Source organism: Mirounga angustirostris, unplaced genomic scaffold (assembly GCF_029215605.1).
Source record: "Mirounga angustirostris isolate CCGP_5_RB_7025 unplaced genomic scaffold, mMirAng1.0.hap1 SCAF_1, whole genome shotgun sequence".
NCBI lineage: Eukaryota > Metazoa > Chordata > Mammalia > Carnivora > Phocidae > Mirounga > Mirounga angustirostris.
Window position 1 is genome coordinate 11,041,837 of NW_026991709.1, and position 23,455 is coordinate 11,065,291.

At 46.5% G+C, this 23,455-nt stretch overlaps 1 protein-coding gene across 1 annotated transcript in view; it reads right to left on the minus strand.

Moving 5' to 3' along the window:
• Window positions 1–22,904, minus strand: part of CLIC6 (chloride intracellular channel 6) — a 42,971-nt gene extending 20,067 nt beyond the window's left edge. Inside the window, exon 1 of the mRNA XM_064574993.1 lies at window positions 21,810–22,904. Within this exon, the coding sequence (XP_064431063.1) occupies window positions 21,810–22,904 (1,095 nt within the window). The remainder of the gene's footprint in view (window positions 1–21,809) is intronic.
• Window positions 22,905–23,455: the final 551 nt, after the last annotated feature.

Sequence of the window (23,455 nt, forward strand, 5' to 3'; positions counted from 1 at the left end):
CACAAATCATCATATCTAGAGGATGACGGGTCCCCCAAGGACATTTTGCCTCTTATAATCTCGGTTCCTTACTGTAGTTTGTAGAACCTGCCTTTTCAAAAGGCCTTCGGAGCATCAAGCTGTAGAACAACTTCAAGAGGCTGATGGCGCCCCCTAGTGGTTCTGAGATGCACCTTCAGACTTCCCACCTTCACTTTTACCACATCCATCCCTAAGTTCTGGGGGACAATGTCACAAGTTCGTTTTTTAGCCCCTGTAGGGGGCTTTACCTTCCCGATTTGCCAGGGACTCAGAGGTTTCCTGCTACCTAGATTTTCGATTTTTAAAACCAGTAAAGTCCTGGATAAACTACAATGCACTGGTCTCCCTGCCCTTGGACTCCCTCTTAGACCCCACGTTAAAACCAACAAAGAGGGCATTGTCTCTCTGTCCTAGGCACTGGGCAAACACAACTGGGACCCGAACAGTATGGCTTTAAAAAGGCCTCTTGATTTGAGATCAGCAGCTGAATTGTGCGTACTTTGCTCATGTTAGGAAAATAGCAATTTATGACTCGTAAATTATTTCTCAATTCTCACTGAAGAACAATGGAAAGAGGAGGGAGGAAGCACAGTGGGTGGGAGAGCAGGGTCACATTTGCTGGGCAGAACAGAACATGAAAAAAAATCTAATTATCTCCAGAAGCGTCCAGATTCAGCTTTCTCAACTTGCTCAGAATTCTGTAGCTCTTTTGCAAAAGTCATTAGAAATCTGTAGCTTCCTGAAAAACAAAAGAGGTACTTGTTTTCTCTTTATTTTTCTTTGTAATGTTTATAAGTTTTAAGGAAGCCAAAGACCTAGAACCATCTATTTACAAAGAAGAAAGTTCACTGCCTCAAAGACACTCAGGTTGGTTTCAATGACCAACAAATCAAAGTTGTATTGATTGGGACAGGGAAGGGGACTAGGAATTACATAGTACTTTTTGTTCAGATTAAACTAGCCAATTAATCAGAAATATCGTAAGGGTTACCGAGGGAATTCTTGAAAGACAGTTTAGGATGAATGTGGATTTTAGGATGCTTTCCTTTTAATATTTGGCAGAAACCAGAAGCTTTGTGGTTACCTTTTCAGGTGGAAGGCAAAGATCACCTGGGCTGTATGATTTGTGAGATCTGGAAGAGCCCACCTAGCCAAATATGCCCATATCAGCCTTCCACGAAAGCCTACATCTCAGAGAATCATCTAGAAAAAAAGCCACAGTCTGTTAAGATAAGTGGTCGCGGTTACTCTTCTCTTCCCCGGGAGGACACGGGCCCCAGCAACCGCCAACCTTCCCACAAATTGACACTGTCCATTTTCTCGTACACAACACAAAAATGTCCACTTTGATGATCCTTTCTGCACTTTCCTACAGGTGTTTGCTCCAGTGGCAAAACCAGATCAACACTCTTGTCTCGTCTTATTAAATGTCATTTTGTAAAGTTATGCTTGTCAGATCGCCTTCCAAAAGTTTCGAGGCACTTTTGAGAAGCCATATTCATTACCACAGCTATAGTCCTGAAGGATATTCAAAATTTCAAATTAAGTCATTTGGTATACTATCATGGAATATTACTCAGCCATAAAAGAGTGTAATCTTGCCATTTGCGACAACGTGGATGGACCCAGAGGGTATGATGCTAAGCGAAATAAGTTAGAGAAAGACAAATACCATTTGATTTCACTTATGGGTAGAATCTAAAAGACAAAACGAATGAACAAACAAACAAAACTGACTTTTAAATATAGGGAACTAGTGGGCGAAACAGGTGAAGGGGATGAAGAGGTACAAACTTCCAGTTATGAAATAAATAAGTCACAGAGATGAAAAGCCCAGCATGGGGAATATAGTCGATAATATTGTAATAAGGTATGGGGACAGGTGGTGACTACACAGCGTGGCGAGCATTGCATAATGTATAGACTTGTCGAATCACTGTGTTGTGCACCTGACACTAATATAACATTGGACATCAATTATACTTAAATAATTAAAAAAAAAAATCTGGTATACTGAAAAACAGCAACCGAGGGTACCAAGTAGGACAAACAGAACAGAGCCATTTCTAGGCATTAGTTAATCAGTGTCTCCTGCAGTTGTCTTGCCTAATGGAATAATGGATTATCCCTGAATGGCTTTTGCACTGCAACAAGAATAGCAAACAAATGAACAGCTCCCAGCACAAAACACAACTTCTCGTGAAGGAGACAGGTGATTACATAACACACTATGGGACCCCAGACCAGATCAATGGTATAATGGGATGGTATTTTTACTTAAATGCAAATTTAGTAAACTTTGTCCTGTATCTTCCTGGTTAATAAGAAACCTGAGCCACATCAACTTGCTAATTTTCCCTGACTCACCCTGTTTTCCCACTGAGATCTGAAGGTAAGCCTGCATTACTAAACAGAAATCCCAGGCTTCACAAGCTTTGGACTCAAACCAGCCTATCATTTTGCATCGGTTAAAGGAGACAGAAGAATCAACCAGGAGGTCACAAAATCCTATCAGGTATAAGTTAGGAAGGGTTGGCATTAAGCTTCAAAAGCAAGAAAATCAGAGTCAGAATAAAAAAAAAAAGTGCATTTAGTAAAATGACAAAATGCTACAGGAACTATGCTTGGGAAGGTAACAGCTCCAGTTGTAACAATTAGATTTTATTTTGCATTTCCTGGCAGGCTCTGATGAGCTCCATACAAGTTCAGGGGTTCCTAGGTCATGGATAATAAATGTGTTGAACTTTGAAGTTCTTTGTCAGTGAGCAGAGACACACAGTACCGATCTACAGATGTTCATAATTTAAATGGGGAGACCTGGGGGCTCCAGACATTACAGAATTATCTGGAGGCTTTATTAGTCCCTAGGATTATATTCTATGCCCTGGCCTGACCCACACAACAGGGAAGGCAGGTGGCCTAAGGCCAGGGGGATCAGCTGCTCTCCAGACAAGGAGAAATACCAACGGGCTGGCCACGGCTGAGGCTAACGCCCTGGCTTTATTGTAAGGAAGTCTTTTCTGTGCCACAAGCTTTTTTTGGCAAATATTGTAACTCCCTCCCCACCCTCACCCCTGGGAAAAGAGAAGGAGGGGCCTATTCTATTTCAGGATTCCCTAACCCTGACTCTTTAGCTCAAAAAAGACAGTGAGCCAGAGATCAGCTTCCCAGAGCTGTCCACAAACCAGTCAAGGAGCAAACCCTTCCAAGGCTCCTGTTTTAAAAGGGGCAGTTACGGTAAGCGGCCAGGAAACCGATGTCCCTAATTTGTTGCAAATCATACTGTGGCCTCCGAAACCCAGTGTCGGGGTGATGAGTCACTTCATCGGCCCAATGGAGACAGACACAAGAGGAGAGGCTGGGGTTTTCTGAAGATGTTCGCTTATTGTCCTAAATCCAAACTAGGCAAGTCCAGTTCCTTAAGAATTGCTGTATTTCGGGGCACCTGGGTGACTCAGTCGGTTAAGCGTCTGCCTTTGGCTCAGGTCATGATCCCAGCGTCCTGGGATCGAGCCCCTCATCAGGCTCCCTGCTCGGCGGGGAGTCTGCTTCTCCTTCTCCCCTCTCCACCAGTTCATGCCCTCTCAATCTCTCTCTCTCAAATAAACAAATAAAATCTTAAAAAAGAAAAAAAAGAATTGCTGTATTTCGGTTTTATGTTGAGGGCCAAAGTAAGGCTTGGGAAACTGGACTTCAGAAAGGGAGGCAACAAAATACTCCTATTTGCATAGAATAACTTGCAAATATTGCACTCTAGGGTGTCTGTAGCTCATTAACTACACAGAAGAAGACAGGTGCTCTCCCTTTCAGGAAGAATACGGAGTGGGAAGATGATCTGGCTGTGATATGGCGGATGCCACCCATCAACCAGAAGTCGATCCTAGGCCCCTGGATATCCAGGCATGTTCCACCCTCACCCATCATAAGCTTGAGCAGGATCAGAGTAGCCCCTCGCCCTGCTCCAGCCCCCAGGTCTGTCCTTTGGGAGCAAACAAGGGTCCAGATGCCCCCGCTGGAATCCCAAACAAGCTCCCATGATCCATTTATAGGAAAGAAGGGGACAGTCTTCTGTAGGAAGAAGGACGCAGAAGCTTCTCTCACCCCGTGACCACAGAGCCAGAATCAGGGTGGCTGCTCAAAGGGGATATGGGCATCTGTTCAGAGGGTGGGGGGAGACCAAGGAGCATCATTTTACACTGCACTGCAGGTGAATCAAAAATCAAAAAGCACTAGGGAAACACCGCAGCCAACAAATGGACTGGTCTAAAAGCTTTTGCCAAACCCAGGGAAGTGAACCCAAAAGAAAAATCTCTAGTAGCCACAACCCCCAGAGAAGGCCGTGGACGGCCACATAGCACAGCAGTTATGGACACATTCACACTCCATACTCTATGCTGGGGGTTTAGTGCCCCTGGAGTGGTGCCAACCAACTCTAGGGGACACCAACATCAATCCCCTCCCCAGACAGTTCTCAGAAAAAGGTAGCAGAACTTCAGACCCCTCAATGCACCAAATGAGAAGCTTGCAAGTGCACCTTCCATAGAAGAAAATGAGCCAGAAATGAGGACTGGCAGAAAAAGATCATACAAAACGGCACTCAGAATGGATGGTGCAATGCAAGGCATGTGCTTTGAAACATAAAGACCTCGGAATCGCTCTCTGGTTTTATTTTGCATCCACCTCCCAATCCCCAAAGGAAAACCATTCCTCTTCAGTGAAATCCTTGCTAACACCAATTAATTTGGCCTTCCCTGCAGATAGCCGCCTTCCTTGCAACACATGTGTGTTGGGTTGTGTGCTGAGTACTGACAACTTCTTCCCAAGAGTGTGTCTGACCGTGACCACTAGAGGGGCGGGAAACCAAAGTGGAGGTGGAGAATCCAGAAATGGACACATCTCCAAAGGCAAGCGAAACAAAGGCAAAAATGAACTATTGGGACTTCATCAAGATAAAACGCTTCTGCACAGCAAAGGGAAGAGTCAACAAAACCAAAAGACAACCGACAGAATGGGAGAAGATATTTGCAAATGTCTTATCAGATAAAAGGCTAGTATCCAAAATCTATAAAGCACTTATCAAACTCCACACCCAAAGAACAAGTAATCCAATCAAGAAATGGGCAGAACACGTGAACAGACATTTCATCAAAGAAGACATACAAATGGCCAACAGACACATGAAAAAATGCTCCACGTCACTCAGCATCAGGGAAATACAAATCAAGACCACAATGAGATACCACCTTACACCAGTCAGAATGGCTAAAATTAACAAGTCAGGAAGTGACAGATGTTGGTTGAGGATGCGGGGAAAGGGGAACCCTCCTACACTGTTGGTGGGAATGCAAGCTGGGCGGCCTCTCTGGAAAACAGTATGAAGGTTCCTCAAAAAAGTTAAAAATAGAACTACCCTATGACCCAGCAATTGTACTACTAGGTATTTACCCCAAAGATACAAATGTAGTGATCCGAAGGGGCATCTGCACCCCAATGTTTATAGCAGCAATGTCCACAATAGCCAAACTATGGAAAGAGCCGAGATGTCCATCGACAGATGGATAAAGAAGATGTCATATATATATAAATGAAATATTACGCAGCCATCAAAAGAATGAAATCCTGCCATTTGCAATGACATGGATAGAACTTGAGGGTATTATGCTGAGCAAAGTAAGTCAATCAGAGAAAGACAATTATCATATGATTTCACTCATGTGGAATTTAGGAAACAAAACAGAGGAGCATAGGAGAAGGGAGGGAAAAATAAAACAAGATGAAATCAGAGAGGGAGACAAACCATAAAAGACTCTTTAACTCTAGTAAACAAACTGAGGGTTGCTGGAGGGGCAGGGGTGGGGGGCTGGGGTAACTGGGCGATGCGCATTGGGGGGGCACATGATGGAATGATCATTGGGTGTTATATACAACTGATGAATTACTGAACTCTACCTCTGAAACTAATAATACACTATATGTTAATTGAATTTAAATTAAAAAACAAAAATTAAAATAAATACATAAATACATAAAAGTGCCCCAAGTTATCAGAAAGAAAGGTCCTATGGCAATAAAAGCCGATGCCTTATTTTCAGGCCCCTGGGTAGGCTCTCACTTGTTGCTGAAATAATCTACACAGAAACAGAGGAGCATTCGGGGGATTAAAGGTGGGGAAGGATTTGCTGGGTCTTAGGTCTGGGACCCAAAGTGGGCTACATGCCCCAGCTTGCCCAGCTCACCCTTGAGCACCATCTAAACTGGACCTGCTCTGGTTCCCTGGACTCCATTTCTCTCCCAGTCCACACTAACTGCCCAGGACCCCGGGCATAGCAACCCTCCAACTCTTGCCAGAAGAAGAGGGACCCGCGAGGGGATTGATGTCACACTGGCTTGCCCGTCAGTCTGTTCAGTAAAGGAAAGATCTACTCGACAAAGGCTCAATGGTAAAAATGGCACCAAACACTGTGTGCCCTCAACTAGAAAACACAAAAACCCCTTCCAAAAGGTAAAGTTGCAGGAAAAAAAATAGAGGAAGATTTTCTTTTATGGAATTTGCAATGCTTAATGCTTGCTGAGCCAATGAATGAACACAGGAGTCGATCCATAGATCAGTGATCCCCCAAACACACTGACAGTGCGAACAGAAGCATTCGGTGTCTTTAACTTGTCAACACATCCTCAAGGTCTAGGGGACAGTGACAATGGGGCGAGAAGAGAGGCCCAACAGGGTAGGGTCAGCTTCTGGAGTGTTGCTTGCTTGACTCCTACTCCTGACCTAGTTCTGGATACCCATTGTGGAGAGAACATTCTGGAATTCCACCTACAATGGCTAGTGTGTGAGAAATTCGGAGCTCTAACCTCATTTCACACATTATTCTCGAGGAATGAGTTGAATAATTTCAGGGGGATTTTTAACTCTTTCCATTTTTATTCAGATGCTATGGCGCAGGAAGTCACAACTTAATAATACTCTACAAACCTTGAATAGCTCATCAACCTAATTCGTCAGAATAAGGAATGCCACAGGCTTGTAGTTCTGCAAATCTGGATTACACGTTTAAAAAAAAAATTCATTACTGAAATAGGAGTCACCAATTCCTTTTAGGGGGAAGGACATTCTTAAAAAGGAAACTTCATTCCTGGGAAAGATGATGTGAGTTGAATTGATATATTGACTGATTTTCCCATGGAAACAATGATACAACAGATTATTTTCTTTGCCAAGAACTAATGGGACAACTTCTACAGAAATGCCCAACCAACCACAGAATTGGGGAAGGAGTATCCTAGGAAAGGTAAAGTATTCTAAAAGATATATAAACCCCTTCAGTGGGCGACGGAGATGACATGAGGGAAAACCAACAGAAATGCGACAGAGAGAGTACCAGTCCCTAATGCACTAAGCTCTTGCCTCATTTCCCCATTTCTGTAAGGTGCAAGGGAAGTAGGAACGCTGCTTTTGTTGGGGGAGATTCTGACCCTGCAGCCATCAGAAATCTGATACCCCAGCTCCAATGCTGGAATTCCTATTTTCTTTTTTTTTTTTTAAGATTTTTATTTATTTATTTGAGAGAGAGAATGAGATAGAGAGAGCATGAGAGGGGGGAGGGTCAGAGGGAGAAGCAGACTCCCTGCCAAGCAAGGAGCCCAATGCAGGACTCGATCCCGGGACTCCAGGATCATGACCTGAGCCGAAGGCAGTCGCTTAACCAACTGAGCCACCCAGGCGCCCTGGAATTCCTGTTTTCGAGCCTCCCTTCAACTAAGGGAAACCAGTCTTACTGCATCTCAGTCACAAGACAAGCCCTTTATGGAGGCCCGATGATTTTGTTGCCTGCACATTCCGTGCAAGCTTTTCTCAGCTCAGCATCACCACCTCCCGTCTTCCTGTACGGCGTGTGCCAGCAAAGGAGAATCCGCACTGGTCCTTCCCCCACCTCTTGGTGCAGGATGGAGCCATGCAGCGTGGGGCGGGGGAGCAGGCCACCTGCAGATGGGAGGGAGGAGGGCCCACGGGGAGTGGAGCAGAAAGCCGGACCGTGCCCTGCTGGAATCCTGTTATCACCACTGATTACAGTGCCAAGGTAACTGCCAAGGTCAATAGAAAGGGCTGTATCGGCAGCTTTCAGGCAAGAGGCCAATGACTGCGATGATCCCAGCTGTATCATTGCCATGACTGCTGCGTAGTAGAGACCATCTGCAAGGCTTCTGGTCTTTAACTTTTCCCAAGGCCGATGGACGGGAAACCAGCCCTCCGGCCCATTGTCTTGTCTCGTGCCTTCCCTCTTCTGCCATCTAGCGGAGCAGCAAGATGATCAGCGAGGACAGCGACAATCCACAAACCCTAGGACAGAAGGAAGGTTCCTTGGAGAGCAGGAGTCCAACAGAGAGATACTCTCTTTCCCCACACCTCTGAGGACTGAAGAGAAAGACCGTTATGCCCCCCGTTTTCAGATCTTTGTTGGTAGTTTATTTTTATACCAGCATATGACACAAAGATTATGTGTCCCACTTCTTGTAAGCCTTTCAAGGAAAAAGGTATCATAAGTGCAGCAAAGCCTAGTTTAGAAAAGAAAAATTGAGTGGTTTTTTTTTCTTAAATAAATACAAGCCTGCACTATTGATAACGCTTTCAAGATTGACTTTGCCCATCCAATGGTTTAGGCTGTCCGTCCCCAGTGGAGTGGAGAAATGGGCCCGTTGTCTGTACTTTATTAATATATTGTGTTTATGGGGACGCCTGGGTGGCTCAGTCGGTTAAGTGTCTGCCTTCGGCTCAGGTCATGATCCCAAGATCCTGGGATCGAGTCCCACATCGGGCTCCCTGCTCCGTGGGGAGCCTGCTTCTCCCTCTGCCTCTGTCTCTCTCTCTGTCTCTCATGAATAAATAAATAAAATCTTTAAAAATATATATATATTGTGTTTATGAAGTCCCTCACTCCAGGCCACACACACACACACACACACACACACGCACACATGCACACTATATATATATATGCGCTCTATTTTGAAACATGCTTCTCACTCTTCCATATAATTTGAACTTAAGAACAATTTAAGTCATCGTTATACCTACTACATCCTGAGAAATATACTTTAGATCTTAAAACTTTGAAACATAGATCTGAACTTTTCAAAAAAATATTCATCCTGAATACATTCCCAAGTATGTATAGTATTTATTCTTTCCAACCGTCATGACAATCAATGTATTATTAGATGGATTAGGTGGTTGACCACCCCCTGACCCACATAGCTTAATCACCGAATCAAACTGCTCTTAGCTTTAAATTCTGGCCAAAGGCTTAGTTGTGTTAGTATTCATCGTCACAGTAGGTGAAATCAAGTCATAAGAAGTACACAGATGAACAAAATGGAACTTACTACTTATCCTCATATATGAATTATGCTTTAAAAACTCCAGGGCTATTTTAATCCTTATTTAATAATATGGCCTGATACCAACTTAAGCTTTTACACGGACATGAAAAGCTTATTTCCTTGTAAAATTCTCGAAAGGAATTATTACAACAAAGGAACATCTTGTTCTGGAAAGCCTGCTTAATAATGCAGTCTGTTTTTATATACCCTGGTGGTTTGCGTTCTTGAAAGGCTGAGAATATTCCAGTCCCTATAGTGACCGCAGAGGGGAAAAATGTATGCAGCAAACAGACGAGCCAGCCACAGGGAGCCTTCCTTTCATTTGTATTGCCCACTCCTGGACTGGCCTTAAACCCTTCCGTCCCTCTCACCATGCCCTGTCTTTTGACCCACCCAGATTAGAAGAGACATAAGCCATACCTCCCAGTTACCTACTGCCAAGTAACAAATTACCCCAAATGTAGTAAGGGGTGCTGCTTTTTTATGTCTCGTGATTTCATCAGTCAGGAATCAGGACAAGGCCTTCCACTAGGTGACCCTTCTGTTCCACGTGGCATTGACAAAGGTCCCTCAGTGGTGTTCAGCTGGTGAATGGGCCCATCTGAGGGGTCCAAGGCAACTTCACGCACTTGTCTAGGGTCTCGGCAGCATGGCTAGAAGGCTGGGCTCAGCTAGGCTCATCAGATGGAGCACCTACACGTAGCCCCTCCAGCTGGTGGCCTTAAGAGGGTCAGTGAACAAGGCAGAGCTGCATAGCTTTTTATAGTGAAAACCACACAGCATCACTCCCACCATATTCTACTGGTGACCAGGCAGTCACGGGGGGTCTGGCCAGATTCGGAGGGAAGAGAGAGACTCAGACCCCATTTCTCAATGGGAGGAGGGTCAAAGAACTTACAGCCACCTTTAACCCACCACATGACGATGGGATGTCAGGGTGTGCCGAAATGCTCCAATCGTCTGTTTATAGATCCAGTTCTTTACTAACTTGAGCTGGTTTAAGAAAATTTTAGCAGTGCCTCAAAGCAGTGGAGTTATGTTTTTTATATCCAGTGATGGGCAGAGCGATATCTCCGCAGCATTTTCTACAGCAAATATCAATATCTGGAGAGTGACAGAGCAATCTTATTTTATTGCTGATGTTTAGGACGCAGGGTCATAATATATTGCTTAAAGTGGCAGTTAACAAAAAAACGTGCCGCTCATATCTGATGTGTTAATACTTCTGAGTTTTCTTAAGCATCGAATTCTCTGCAGAGTTAAATGACACAAAGAAGCCATTGAGTTGCAACCCAAAACTCCATCCAGTCTGACCATGTATGGGAACAGAGTCAAAGGCATCCCCGCCTGGAGCTCAAACAAAGGGAAGAAAGTTGGGGTGGAGAATAAGTCGGTCCAAGAGTCTTCGAACTCATTGCCTCCTTGACCCCAAGGCACCCAAAAAAAGTGTTAATTTCCCTCATTTAGGAAGAAAGCCCCGTGTCCCTGGATCTCCAAACCAATAACACTTTTATTCTGCATGGCCTTTAAAGCACGTGAGGTCTGTGATGTGCGGAGTGTGTCAGACATGCCTGTGGCTGTTGTCCGAAGGGCCCCATCAGAACCCCCACAGTGAGCTCCTGCCCTCAGTCCTCTTCCCCCCACCCACTGGGGCCGGGCGGGGGCCACTCAGGGGGCACTGCTGGGGGTGCATAAGGAGGCTCTTCCTACTAGACCGCAGCATCCTAAGCCCCCCAGGAAGGTTAGAAAAACACAAAGATAAAGCCTTGGGCAGAATGGGTCTGGGTTTTCTCCTCCCACAGTGGCTGGCCACCCCTCCAGGGGAGAGCCCTCCTGGCCAGAAAGCAGAATCACACAGCTTTGTGAAAGGGGACCCAAGTCTCTTGTGACTCTGGAACCGCTCTGAACCCCCACACTCGGAAACAAAAGGGGGCGCCGGGGCGAGTCTCTACTTAATTGGCACAGTGTCTCTTCTCCTTCATAAGAAAAAATGGCTGCTGGGTGCCTGGGTGGCTCAGCTGGTTAAGAGACTGCCTTCGGCTCAGGTCATGATCCCGGAGTCCCGGGATTGAGTCCCGCATCGCGTCCGCATTGGGCTCGCTGATCGGCGGGGAGTCTGCTTCTCTCTCTGACCCTACCCCCTCTTGTGCTCTCTCTCTCACTCTCTCTCTCAAATAAATAAATAATATCTTTTAAAAAAAAGAAGAAGAAGAAGAAGAAGGAGAAATGGCTGCTTCGTAGAGATGACAGAGAAATGACTCTAGAAAGGGTACATGGAGTGGCCCAGATCTCAGCTCGAGGCCCTCCTTGCCCGTGTGTTGTAATTACGGTAATTATATGGTATTGACATTTGCTGTGGTAAATGCAGCAGAGATGCCGCTCTGCCCATCACTGGATAAAAAACATAACTCCACTGCTTTGAGGCACTGCTAAAATTTTCTTAAACCAGCTCAAGTTAGTAAAGAACTGGATCTATAAACAGACGATTGAAGCATTTTGGCACACCCTGACATCCCATCGTCATGTGGTGGGTTAAAGGTGGCTGTAAGTTCTTTGACCCTCCTCCCATTGAGAAATGGGGTCTGAGTCTCTCTCTTCCCTCCGAATCTGGCCAGACCCCCCGTGACTGCCTGGTCACCAGTAGAATATGGTGGGAGTGATGCTGTGTGGTTTTCACTATAAAAAGCTATGCAGCTCTGCCTTGTTCACTGACCCTCTTAAGGCCACCAGCTGGAGGGGCTACGTGTAGGTGCTCCATCTGATGAGCCTAGCTGAGCCCAGCCTTCTAGCCATGCTGCCGAGACCCTAGACAAGTGCGTGAAGTTGCCTTGGACCCCTCAGATGGGCCCATCCATCAGCTGAACACCACTCAGTGACCTCTGTCTCTCTCCCCCATTTTTTATTCTTCTACTATATTCCTTACTACAGTCTCTGCCATAGAAACAGAAAACCAAAGACGATTTGCAACATGCTCAGACCTTTAACAGCTGTTCAGTTACTGTGCTCAGACACAAGCCAAGGTCTGTGAATGCAATGTGATGACGTGTGAGGCATTACTAACTTAGATGGAAAGAATTTATGAGATTATAAAATTTACATTCTGCAAAATACATCATTAAAAACTGACCACCCAATTCTTTTTACCTGATGCGGTAGGCATGCTTGTACATTGCTCATTCACTTTCCCATCCATCGTATATGGCACAATCTTCCAAAGGGAAGGGACTGCAGCAGAAGGCCAGAGCCCAGGCTATCAGAGATCTAGAGGCCAAATCCCCTCCCCCCTTTAAGGCTCACTGCACAGCCTGCCATCGTACACCCCCCACCTATTCTAGCACCCCCACCCCCGTGCTCCCCATGCACTCTAGCCATTTCCTTCTGGATCACTCTGTAGGCTGAAAGCTCTAGGAAAGCAGGGGCTGTGTTCATCACTGTTTGTCACTGTTGTACCCCAGCCCCAAGCACAATGTCTGATACTTGGCAGCCACTTGGGTTCAAAACATCGCTCAGGAGTTTGGAAGACTGAAATGCAGCTTTTACTTCTCCCCACAGCAAAAGACTCAACGTTCATGTGGCCAACCAAGCCCAAAAGGGAGAAGAAACAGTGAGTTGAGGGTAGAGTCCATAAACCTAGTAAAAATCTGGAATTAGAGACTATTTCTAATCTGATGATTTCTTACACACACATATCATATTAGACTCACCCTTGCAGACTGAATAAGTATATATCAACTGTTGCCCATAGAACTACCCCCTAAGAAGCTGCCGAAGTATCTCTCCAAATGATCTTTGGTATTTGAGTATTTCAGTTACCCTTCCACTAATTAAATATAAACTCTGGGTAGTCTTCCACAATTCACTGGATGTCTACAATAGGATTTGTCATCATTCTCTATAAATTTTGGTCGATTCTTTCAACAGATGAGGGCACAAGTAGAACATCTGGCTAAGAGACAACCTCAGAAGCAATATTTTTATATCACTGCACCACATATGGTTACTTTTCACCATAGTTTTAATTTGTGGGACTCAAGTTCATCCCAATAGATGGCACACCAAGATCAAAGTGATATATCTTACCTGTTCAGATGGAGCAGAGTGGCATGAAATGATCCTGCTATCTATATATTTTAAACCTTGTTTTGAGTAGGAATTCTTACGATGTAAGAAAGAATGTAACTCTCCAAGGGCACGCGCTTGATAAAAATGTTACCTGCTAATTAAAAAGGAAAGGAGAAAGGCAAGACTTGAAATACCTAATCCCTCAGGACTCAAGAAGTTATAGAATATAAAGTAAAACAGAGCATTTAAGATTCTAGTAAACGAAGCTTGAGATTCTAAGAGCTCTGTCACAGCCTATGTTTTGTTTTCCCGTGCATCAATTCCAAGAAGTTACTAAGACTAAAAGGATAAATTACTCCAGTACAAATAGTCAAAATAGTCCCATAAAAATATATGCAACCCACATGACAGACAATGGCCTAATTTCCTTAATATAAAAATCAGGGAGAATAAGGCCAAACGTAGATTTGAAAAATGGGCAAAGGACATAAGCAAGTTGCTCATGGAAAAAAGATACCAAAAGTTGTTAGATCTATAAAAGTAAACTCAGTCTCACACACACCAAAAGAGATGTGAATTAAATGACAAGGGGCATCATTTTTCACCTCTCAGCTTCAAAAAGTCTGAGAAAACTCTGAGTGGGGAAGGTTGGGGAAATCAACATGGCCTCCATACTGTGTCAGGGGGACATTATGTGGTGGAACCTCTGAAGAGGAAATTTGGTAAAGGTTATCAAAATCTTAAACAGGCATATCCTTTCCCATAGCAATGTCATTTCTAAGGACTGAGCTTCCATATGTGATTACACATCTGTTTGAGGGATATTCACTACAGCATGGTTTAACACCCAAAAGAGGAAACCACCTAAACATCCACCTGTAGGAGACTGACTATAGAGTATACCCATCACTAGAAAACTGTGAAATTTTTAACAAGAATTTGATAGAGCTACAGGTACCAATAGGGAATGATTTCTAAGATATACTATTAAATAAAGAAAGCAAGATGTAACCCAGTGTATTTCCAGTGTACTACTTTATATGAAAAAAAAAAAAAAAAGGTGGGTGTGGTATTTTAAAAAAATATGTCCACAAATCCTTTGACTTTCCCTTTAAAAGGTGGAGTTTAATTTCGATCTCCTTGAGTATTGGACTTAGTGAATAAGACAGAAGTGACAGTGTGTGGTTTCTTCTCTCTTGGATCTGTGCTCTGGGGAAAGCCAGATGTTATGTTGTGAGCACACCAAAGCAGCCCAGGGAGAGAGCCCCAAGTGGTAAAGAACTGAACCTCTTGCCAACAGACATGTGAGTCAGCCACGTTAAAAGTGGACCCCCACCACCACCCTAACCAGTCCTTCAGATGAGACCACAGCCCTGCCAACATCTCGACTGCAACCTCATGAGACAGAACTACCCAACCAAGCTGATCCCAAATTCCTAACACAGAGAAACTGTGAATAACAAATGTTTGTTGTTTTAGAGTGCTAAGTCTTAGAGTAATTTACTACACAGTGTTAGATAACTAATACAGTGAGAATATTTACATGTAAGCTTGCATATGCACAGAATATCTCTGGAAAGATATGCAGTGGCTGTCTCCAGGAAGAAAAACTGAGAGGCTGGATGGACCTCAGGGGCAGAAAAAGACTTCCTTTTCATTGCATTGCATTGCATTGTATCTTTTTATATTTATAATCTCTATTTTACTTCAATCTCACCTAAATCAAGATCAGGGACTGCACAGAAAAATAACATTTCCAACAACATGTATAAGATGTGTAGTGTCTTAAATATTTTTCACTGTGATAGACACTGCTGATTCTTTCCTCAATAGTCATTCCCCTTCTTCCTTGCTAAATAAAACTCCAATTTTGTGCCAGCGGCAATGTATCTAGTCCCAGGTCATGAATCAAAGGAGGTTTAAGCCATGGGTCAGCAAACCTTGTCTTAAAGGGCCCAACAATAAATATTTTAGGTTTGCAGACTCCAGCTGAAAATGGAATTGGATATTGTCTCCCTATGGGGAGGAGAATGGGTTGCCAGAAGACATGTTGACGTCTTTAGAAGTTGTCTATATTGTGAAGAAAGAATCTTCCCCCACCCCCAACTATGCCCAAATACAAAACCTAGTTTATGAATCAGCATTCTGTCAGGAAAAAAAAAAAGCAGACATTAATGATGGAAAAGGAGTTTAGGAGATTTAAACATCCACCTCCCCAACTCTCAGAGAAAACTTGTCTTTGCTGAATCTCACAGGATCTCAGAGAGTGGCTAGAGCAAAGGAAACCTATTTTCAAAAATCTTGAAGAATATGTACTAGGGACTCTCAGAGGGTCCCACTCTCTGTGTCTCCCCAAATACAATCAAATTGATAACAATTTAGTGACCATCACTGTATCTGCGGGTCCTTCTGCTATATACTCCTACAGCCTCCTACTCACCTTCGCTCCCTCCTCCCCTTCCTGCCAGCATTAAGCAGGTGCCTACTATGTGCCAGACCCTGGCTGGGGGTTGGGAGGGCAATGGTGGGCAAATCTTTGCAGTCCCTGCTACCACACGCTTTCAGTGCTCAGTCTCCGTCCTCTGCGCTAGATGGTAAACTCTGTAAGGGCCGAGACCCTGTCTGTCTTGCTTCACATTGGGTCCCCAAACTCTAGCGCCTAACACATAGGAGGTGATAAATCCACATGGGCTAAGTTAACAGACTCATCTACAGCCCTGTGACCCACTTGAACCTAAACCATGGCTCAGAGCTTTGTACTTTATACATTCCTTCAAAGTCTAGGTTTTATTTTTCTATGTATATGAAACTAAAGGGTAAATTTACCTGCTTAAAGAATCCAGTGTGGTGTTTCTGAAGGTATCTTACAGATCTCCAGCTAGTCAGGGAGGTAGGATATCTGAGAGGCGGCCTCCTGGAGAACAGCTGACCTTGAGAAACCAAGGCTATAAAGGAGACCCCCCGTGAGGAGGAGGAGCTCATGCTGGGGGTGAAGCATGATCGCTCACTTACTTCCAGGAGTCCAGAGCACACGGCCCATCAGCCCAGTGAGGGGCAGAAGCTGTGGTATATGTGTACCCAGCAAAGCAGAGCCAAAAATTCCCACAGCCCTGAGGGAATTCCAGCATCTTGCAGCCCTGCTGCCAAGACATCTTCATGGAGGAGAATGGCTCAGGCCCTTTCAGAAGGGATGCTGGACTGGGACAGTGGGAAACAGGTTTGTGTCCAGCTTCTCACTAGCTGAGTCACCTTGGACTATGCATCCATTCAGCTATTTACCTATCATTACCAAAAAGCACTGACTGAGAGCTTAGAACAAACCCACCGCCATGCTAAAGAAGGAGGACACGATGTGGAGAAGCAATTACGACGTGGATCTCTCTCATCGTGGAGAGAGGGACCATGACCCCCAGTGTGCATGTGCGTACGCATGTGTGTCAGAGGTTAGCAGAACATGGTGTTTGACCTCAGTTTCCACCCCGACTAACTCTACTGATTTCATAAATGTGTTTGTAAGATCAGCCATCAGAAAGGATGAATACTTACGATTTACATCGACCTAGATGGAACTGGAGGGGATTATGCTAAGCGAAATCAGTCAAGCAGAGAAAGACAACTATCATATGGTTTCATTCATATGTGGAATATAAGAAACTGTGCGGAGGATCATAAGGAAGGGAGAGAAAACTGAATGGGAAGTCATCAGAGAGGGAGAAAACCATGAGAGACTCTTAACTCTGGGAAATAAACTGAGGGTTGCTGGAGGGAGGTGGGTGGGGGATGGAGTAATTGGGTGATGGGCATTAAGGAGGGCATGTAATGTGATGAGCACTGGGTGTTATTCGCAACTGATGAATTATTGAACACTACATCTGAAACTAATGATGTAGTATATGTTGGCTAATCGAATTTAAATTTAAAAAATGTGTTTGTAAGCAAGTTGTATAAGACACTCAGAAAACAAATAACAAAAAATGTTATTTTGCAGGGAGAGGAAAAGTCATAGAAATGCATCTTTGCTCATTTCCCTTCAGAGCACATGGTCATAGTCCACACATAGTTATGAAAATACCACCTCCCTTACAAGCTTCTCGGACACCAAGCCCCCACAGAATGGTCTCAGCATGCTCTCTCCTGGAGAATGGTGCATGGACTGCTGCAGCCAACTGGTCTACCAGGATTCACTCAGCTGCCGCTCCTGGACACACACCTACCCCTCCCACCCTCCCGTGGCCACGTGGTGTGGCACTACTTGGCTGGCTCCATTTATGTACTCATTTACGTTGGGGGGCAGTTCTCAGTGACAATGCCTATTCAGAGGTCACGTCTTTCCTGAGTTGGACTTCATTCCATCACCAATTCCACCTGTCTAGAGACCCAAATGTGATGGTAAATGCAAGTTTTTGAGCTCCACAGTAGCTGCATGTTAACAGTTAAATGTGTCCAAAACCTAGTTTAAGAAACTCTTAGACTCTGGCCCAGGATTATTCATTGGTCACCCTGAAGTTTTTTAGGTCATGTGAAACTTGCCAGGAAATCCGTATCTTAGACTGTCCCACCCCTAGACCTTGCCTCAGAGTATACACAATCACCAGGTACTTTTGGACTAGAAGCACCAAATCTGTAAGCAAGACTTCCTTAGTGACTGAATCCCCACAGCTGGTGAAGTCCCTACCTTATTCTTTGTTGTCAGTATTTTGTCGTTTATTATTGTTATGTTGGTATGTTATTATGTTGTTACCCCCTGTTATGAGTAAAGAAGAAAAGAATCTTTCTTACTAAATATACTGCAGGGTTACCCTATAATTTGATGACAAATAATTAATACGTCTTTGTAAAAAAACAAAAGTAAGAATTAGCATGATTAGCAATTAATTTCCCCATACAATAATCCAGGGAAGCTCTCCTTGGCGCATTCTGTATGTTCTTGGCTTTTTTACAAGAATACATTCTTACATACTTACAGAATAAAACAAAATGACAAATTAGTAAGATGACAATTTCCACAAAGATGGAGACTATAAACTACCAGGTGGCTAAAAGTAGAAGCAGATTTGATTTGCACCTGTTGCTGGGTCATAGGTTATCACTGTGTGGTATATTTGTAGCTGATGTATTTATTTAAAAACAATAGGGGGGAAATGTAAAAGTTAAAAATTGACAAATAAAATAGGGGCTAATTAGTTACAACTCTGTTTACTAGGCTGTCAGATGAAGGCGAAGGGAACGTTTGGAATGTTTGCAGTACTTCTCCTTACAGAACAAATCTGTGAATTCTGCACTCCAGAGATGGCACAGAAAAATTCAACATGTTTACAAAACCCAGGAGGTCAGATGTCTACTCTGGAGTGTGGTCCAAATAAAGTGGAGCCCAAAGAAGGAACCTCAAGAAAGCTAAATTTGGCAAAGAAATCCTACTTTAAACTAATTTAAGGATTTTAAATCAAGTACGACAAACGCAAAAGATAGAAGCGTCTAAAGGGTTTTTGCCTGATTTTGGCTTTGGGGTCTTTTTGATTTTAAGGGGAATGATTTGTAGGAGAAAAACAAAGTGAAAGTGAGGTGCCTTAACAAGCCGATGAGGCACATCTTAAGTGACCCTCAGACCTTATATCAAGTAGCAGTTGCTTAAAGACCAGTCTCCCTGTTTGGAGATCTGTTTTCTTAAAGGAAAAAAAAAAAGGCGGGGTGGAAGCAGGCAACTGAGCACCAAGCGGATCACGTCAGAAAAGAACAATCTGGATAAGCTGTCCATGACAAGCCCCTTGACTCTGCCCACACAAACTTCTCCTGAGCAGGATCTGAGGAAAAAAATTTATTTTTACGTTTCATAACATTCCTATCCCCAGAGAATGGAGGCAATTAGCTACCTAGAGAGATTTTCTCTTAAGAAAAAAGGGGGTGGGCACCTGGGTGGCTCAGCTGGTTAAGCGTCTGCCTTCAGCTCAGGTCAAGATCCCAGGGTCCTGGGATCGAGCCCCGCATCGGGCTCCCTGCTCAGTGGGAAGCCTGCTTCTCCCTCTCCCACTCCGCCTGCTTGTGCCCTCTCTCTCTCTCTCCTCTCTCACAAATAAATAAATAAAATCTTTAAAAAAAAAAAAAAGAGGCAGGGATGGAATGGGCAGGGGATTGTTTCTGTGCAAAATCAATGGACGTTTGTGGAAGCTGAGCAGATAAAATGACAAGAATGCGCATTTACACTATGCTTAATTTCAAGCCAGGTACTATTCTAAGTGCTTTATGGAATCTAATTTTTGAATCCCCACAACAACCTCGGGGGGTAGGTACTATGATTATCCCCATTTTATCCATAAGCAACAAAGGCACAGAAAGGTCACGTAGCTTGCCCAAGGTCACACTGCAAGAAAGTAGCAGAGCCAGGATTTGATCCCGCTGGTTCTAAGGTCCCTACTATTGATTACCACGGTATATACCACCTCGTGCCAGCAGCCACCCATTCAAACCTCCATCATGTTCCAAGCCTGGGCTCCACATGGAGGATGGAAGATGAATTTCACACAGTCAAGGGAAGAGATAAAACACGCAATGTGTGAGTGGACCTTCAACAGAGGGACACCCAACCCGGCCTGGGGTTGGCAAAGGCCCCCCAGAGGAGATGAGGCCTGTGCTGAGTCTAGACACACAGGAGATAACCAGGCAGGAGGCCGGCAGTGGGGCGAGGGGGGAAGAAACTCGATTTGGGCAGAGGGCACAGCACCTGTACAATTTCCAGGCAGGCAAGAATATGGTTCTCTCAAGGAATGATAACTACTTCAATATGGCTGGCCTGGTGGTACCATGGGTGACAAAGTCGGGGGGGACACCCAGGCAATACCGCAGAGGCACAAATGCCATCGTGAGTGGCCTGTGGCCTGGCTAAGGAGGGTGGACTCATTTGAAAGTCTACAATAAGCAACTGGTGCAATTATACTTTCAGAAACAAAGTGATCGGATCTCATTTCCTAGCTCACTGGCTATCACCGAAGGCCTAGCCAGGAGAGCTGGGAAATGGAAGCAAGAAGACAAGGTAGGAAGATGTTACTGTATTTCAAAAACCGTAACAAGAAACTGCAAAGATGTGCTGGAAGCAAGTGGCCATGAGACGAAGCAACGGGGAATTGCTTAAATCAAGAGCAGATTTGGGGTACATACAGGCAGCACTGTGTTCAGCTCTCCCCTTCCTCCTCCCCTCCCACTCCCCTTGGCCTTTCCTGAAGACGCCCAACTCCCAGGGGCCTTCCTAGAGGCTGTGCCCTTATATTATATCCCAACACTTAACCTTAATATGCTCCAGGGGCTTCAGAAATGCTCAGAACAACGCCTTCCCACTAGGGAAGAAACAAACGCATGCCCTCTCTTCCCTAACTCCCTTGCCCCCCAAATGATTCTTGAAATGCTGGTGTTAATCACTTTGGAAACTTTTCTCCTTTTGCTTATTAGAATTTGCTTACATTCCCGTCAAGGAGCTTTAGGTCCTAACTGGCTTCTATAAGCCTGAAAGTATTTTGAAAGGATTATGATTGAACATGCAATGCACATTCTTGACCTTATTATCTGCTGCTCTCCTGGTCTGGCCAAAGGTCCTCAGAAAGCGCTTTTTTTTTTTTTTTAAACAAAGATCCCCGTGTGTGGGAGCTACAGCTGGACCTTGCCCCTTATTTTCGATGCCTTGTAGAAAGGCCTCTTTAAACTCCAAACTTCCTCAGTCGTGTCCTACAGATTCTTTAACAAAATCATTGCTTTCTTCCCATTTGAAGCGAGGTTGAAATATGACATAAAGGCAGATGATGTTCAAGTCACCCAGCATCTCGTGTTCTTCCAAAACCAGTGTTAAAATGCTCAACAAATATTATAATATTTAAATAAATTTCCACTTTTCTTCCAAATACTAAGGAGGGATACTTTTTTGGAGCTGAAAACATTGGCCAACTGTGGGCCTCTGAAATTTGAGTCCTGGGGAGACCTCTCACATTACAACCTGTTCGCATTTTTTTTTTCCCACTTCAAGTATTAGAGCTTCCTTTGGCATGAATTGCTTTGAACATCAAGAGGGCGTGTCACTTTTTCTTTTCTTCTTCTTTTTTTTTTCATTGATTCTTCAGTAATCTCCGGACTAGAAGGGCCAGTTAGGATTTTCAGAACAAAGGACAGTGGGATGCTGGACCCGCACCCCCACTTCCCCTACGACCCTTACCCGACCTCTTTGTTTCCAAACCATCCTGTCTCCCCAAAACGCTCCTGAAACTCCCCCATGACCCCCAGGCTGTGAATAGAAGCGACAATCAGGACACCTGGAAGACCAAGGCTCAAAAAGCGCTACGAGTTGCGGGGACGGCTCGATTTACCTTCACGAAGAGGGTGATGTCGTGCTCCTGCCGCGGGGCCCCCTCCTCCGACGCCTCGCCGTCCTCCCGGCGGCCGTTCACCCGCGCGGTCTCGTCCCCGCCCTCGACGCTGCCCTCCTCCGCCAGGTGGTTGCTGAGTTCGGCCTCCGGCCCCGCGGCCCCGCTTGGCGCGGCCGCCTCCGCCGGCGCGCCGCTGCTGTCTGGGGGCTCCTCCTCGCCCCCGGCTGCGGCCTGCTCGCCTGGCCCCTCCGGGCCGCGCTCTTGCCTCTCCCCCTCTGCCTCCTCCATCTCCTCCTGGGGTCCACCCTGGTCCCCGTCCTCGACAGCTGCCGCCCTCGCGTCCCCCGGGGCCACTTCCTCCGACTCTTCTGTCCCCGGGGCCCCCGCCTCGTCGGCGGCGGCGCCCGCCGCTGCACCCCGAGGCTCCCCTGCAAGCTCCCCGGGGCCGCACCCCCCAATCTCCGCCGCTGCGGCCTCCGTGGCCTCGGCCTGGAGCTGGGGGCTGGGGTCCCCTCCGTCCCGGGGGTCACCCTCGGCCCCGTGCGCCCCTCCCGCCTGCCCCGCGCCTTCCATGCTGGCCCCCGGCGTGCCGCCTCCGGGTTCCTCCGGCCCTTGCTCCGCTTTCTCCTTCTCCCCGGGGGCCTCGGGCTCCCCGGGCTCCCCCTGAACCTCCCTCGAGGCCTCGCCCTGCGTGCCGCAGCCGGGGCTCGCCTCCTCCACCTGTTCGGCGCCGCTCGCCTCCTCTCCCTGGGGGACCTCGGCGCACCCGGGGGCGCCCTCCTCGGCCTCCGCCTCGCCCTGCGCTGCCCTCGCGCCTTGCGTCTCGGCCCCCGGGCCACTGTCCGCGCCCGGCTCCCGCTCGCCCGCGCACCCTCCGTCGGGATCGGTGCCTTCTGCCCGGTTCACCGCGGCCGTCGCGGCTGCGCCCGCCCCCTCGCTCCTCGGCGCCTCCGCGGCGCCCTCGCTGGCCTCCTCCCGCTCCGCCTCCTGGCCCGCGGCCCCCAGCTCGCCAGGGTTCTCCGCCCGAGGCGCGGGGCCCTCAGGCGGCCCCTGGGGACCTGGGGAGGCCCCCTCCAGCTCCGCGGCCTCGGCCATGGCCGCAGATCCCTGTCCTCCACTGGAGACCCTTCCTCGACACTGCTGATAGAGCCAGTGGCCCTGGGCGAGGAGCTCGGTGCCAGGGGCCCCCTGCGCCCGCTCCAGGAGGACGCCCCGCTCTGGGCTCGGGGGAGGGGGGCCGCCCGGCGGGGCGGAGCGCTGGACCTGGGGGCAAAATGGGCTCGACCCCAAGACACTGCGCCCGTTCGCCCGGTTTAAGCTTTCTGGTATCTTCCTCCACCGTAACTGCGTCTCCCCGGTTACACGTCTGCTTCCCACCCGGACTCTAATTCTGACCCGGGTTCCCTGGTGGCGCGGGCCACGGAGGAGCAGAGCGTGGCTGGGGAAGGCCTCTTAGCTCCCGCACCCTTTGAAATGCCTGGCCTGCCGTCCTGGGGCTGACCAGAAGTCAACCGTGCCAATGCCATCCCCCTGGGGCTTGGGCGGGGTTTGCACCCCCTCCTCTCTCCCTGTTCCAGTGGCCTGGGAGCCTGGCCAATGACAGCCTTTCTCATGGCCCTTTGGATTTCAGTGAAAAGATCCTGGTT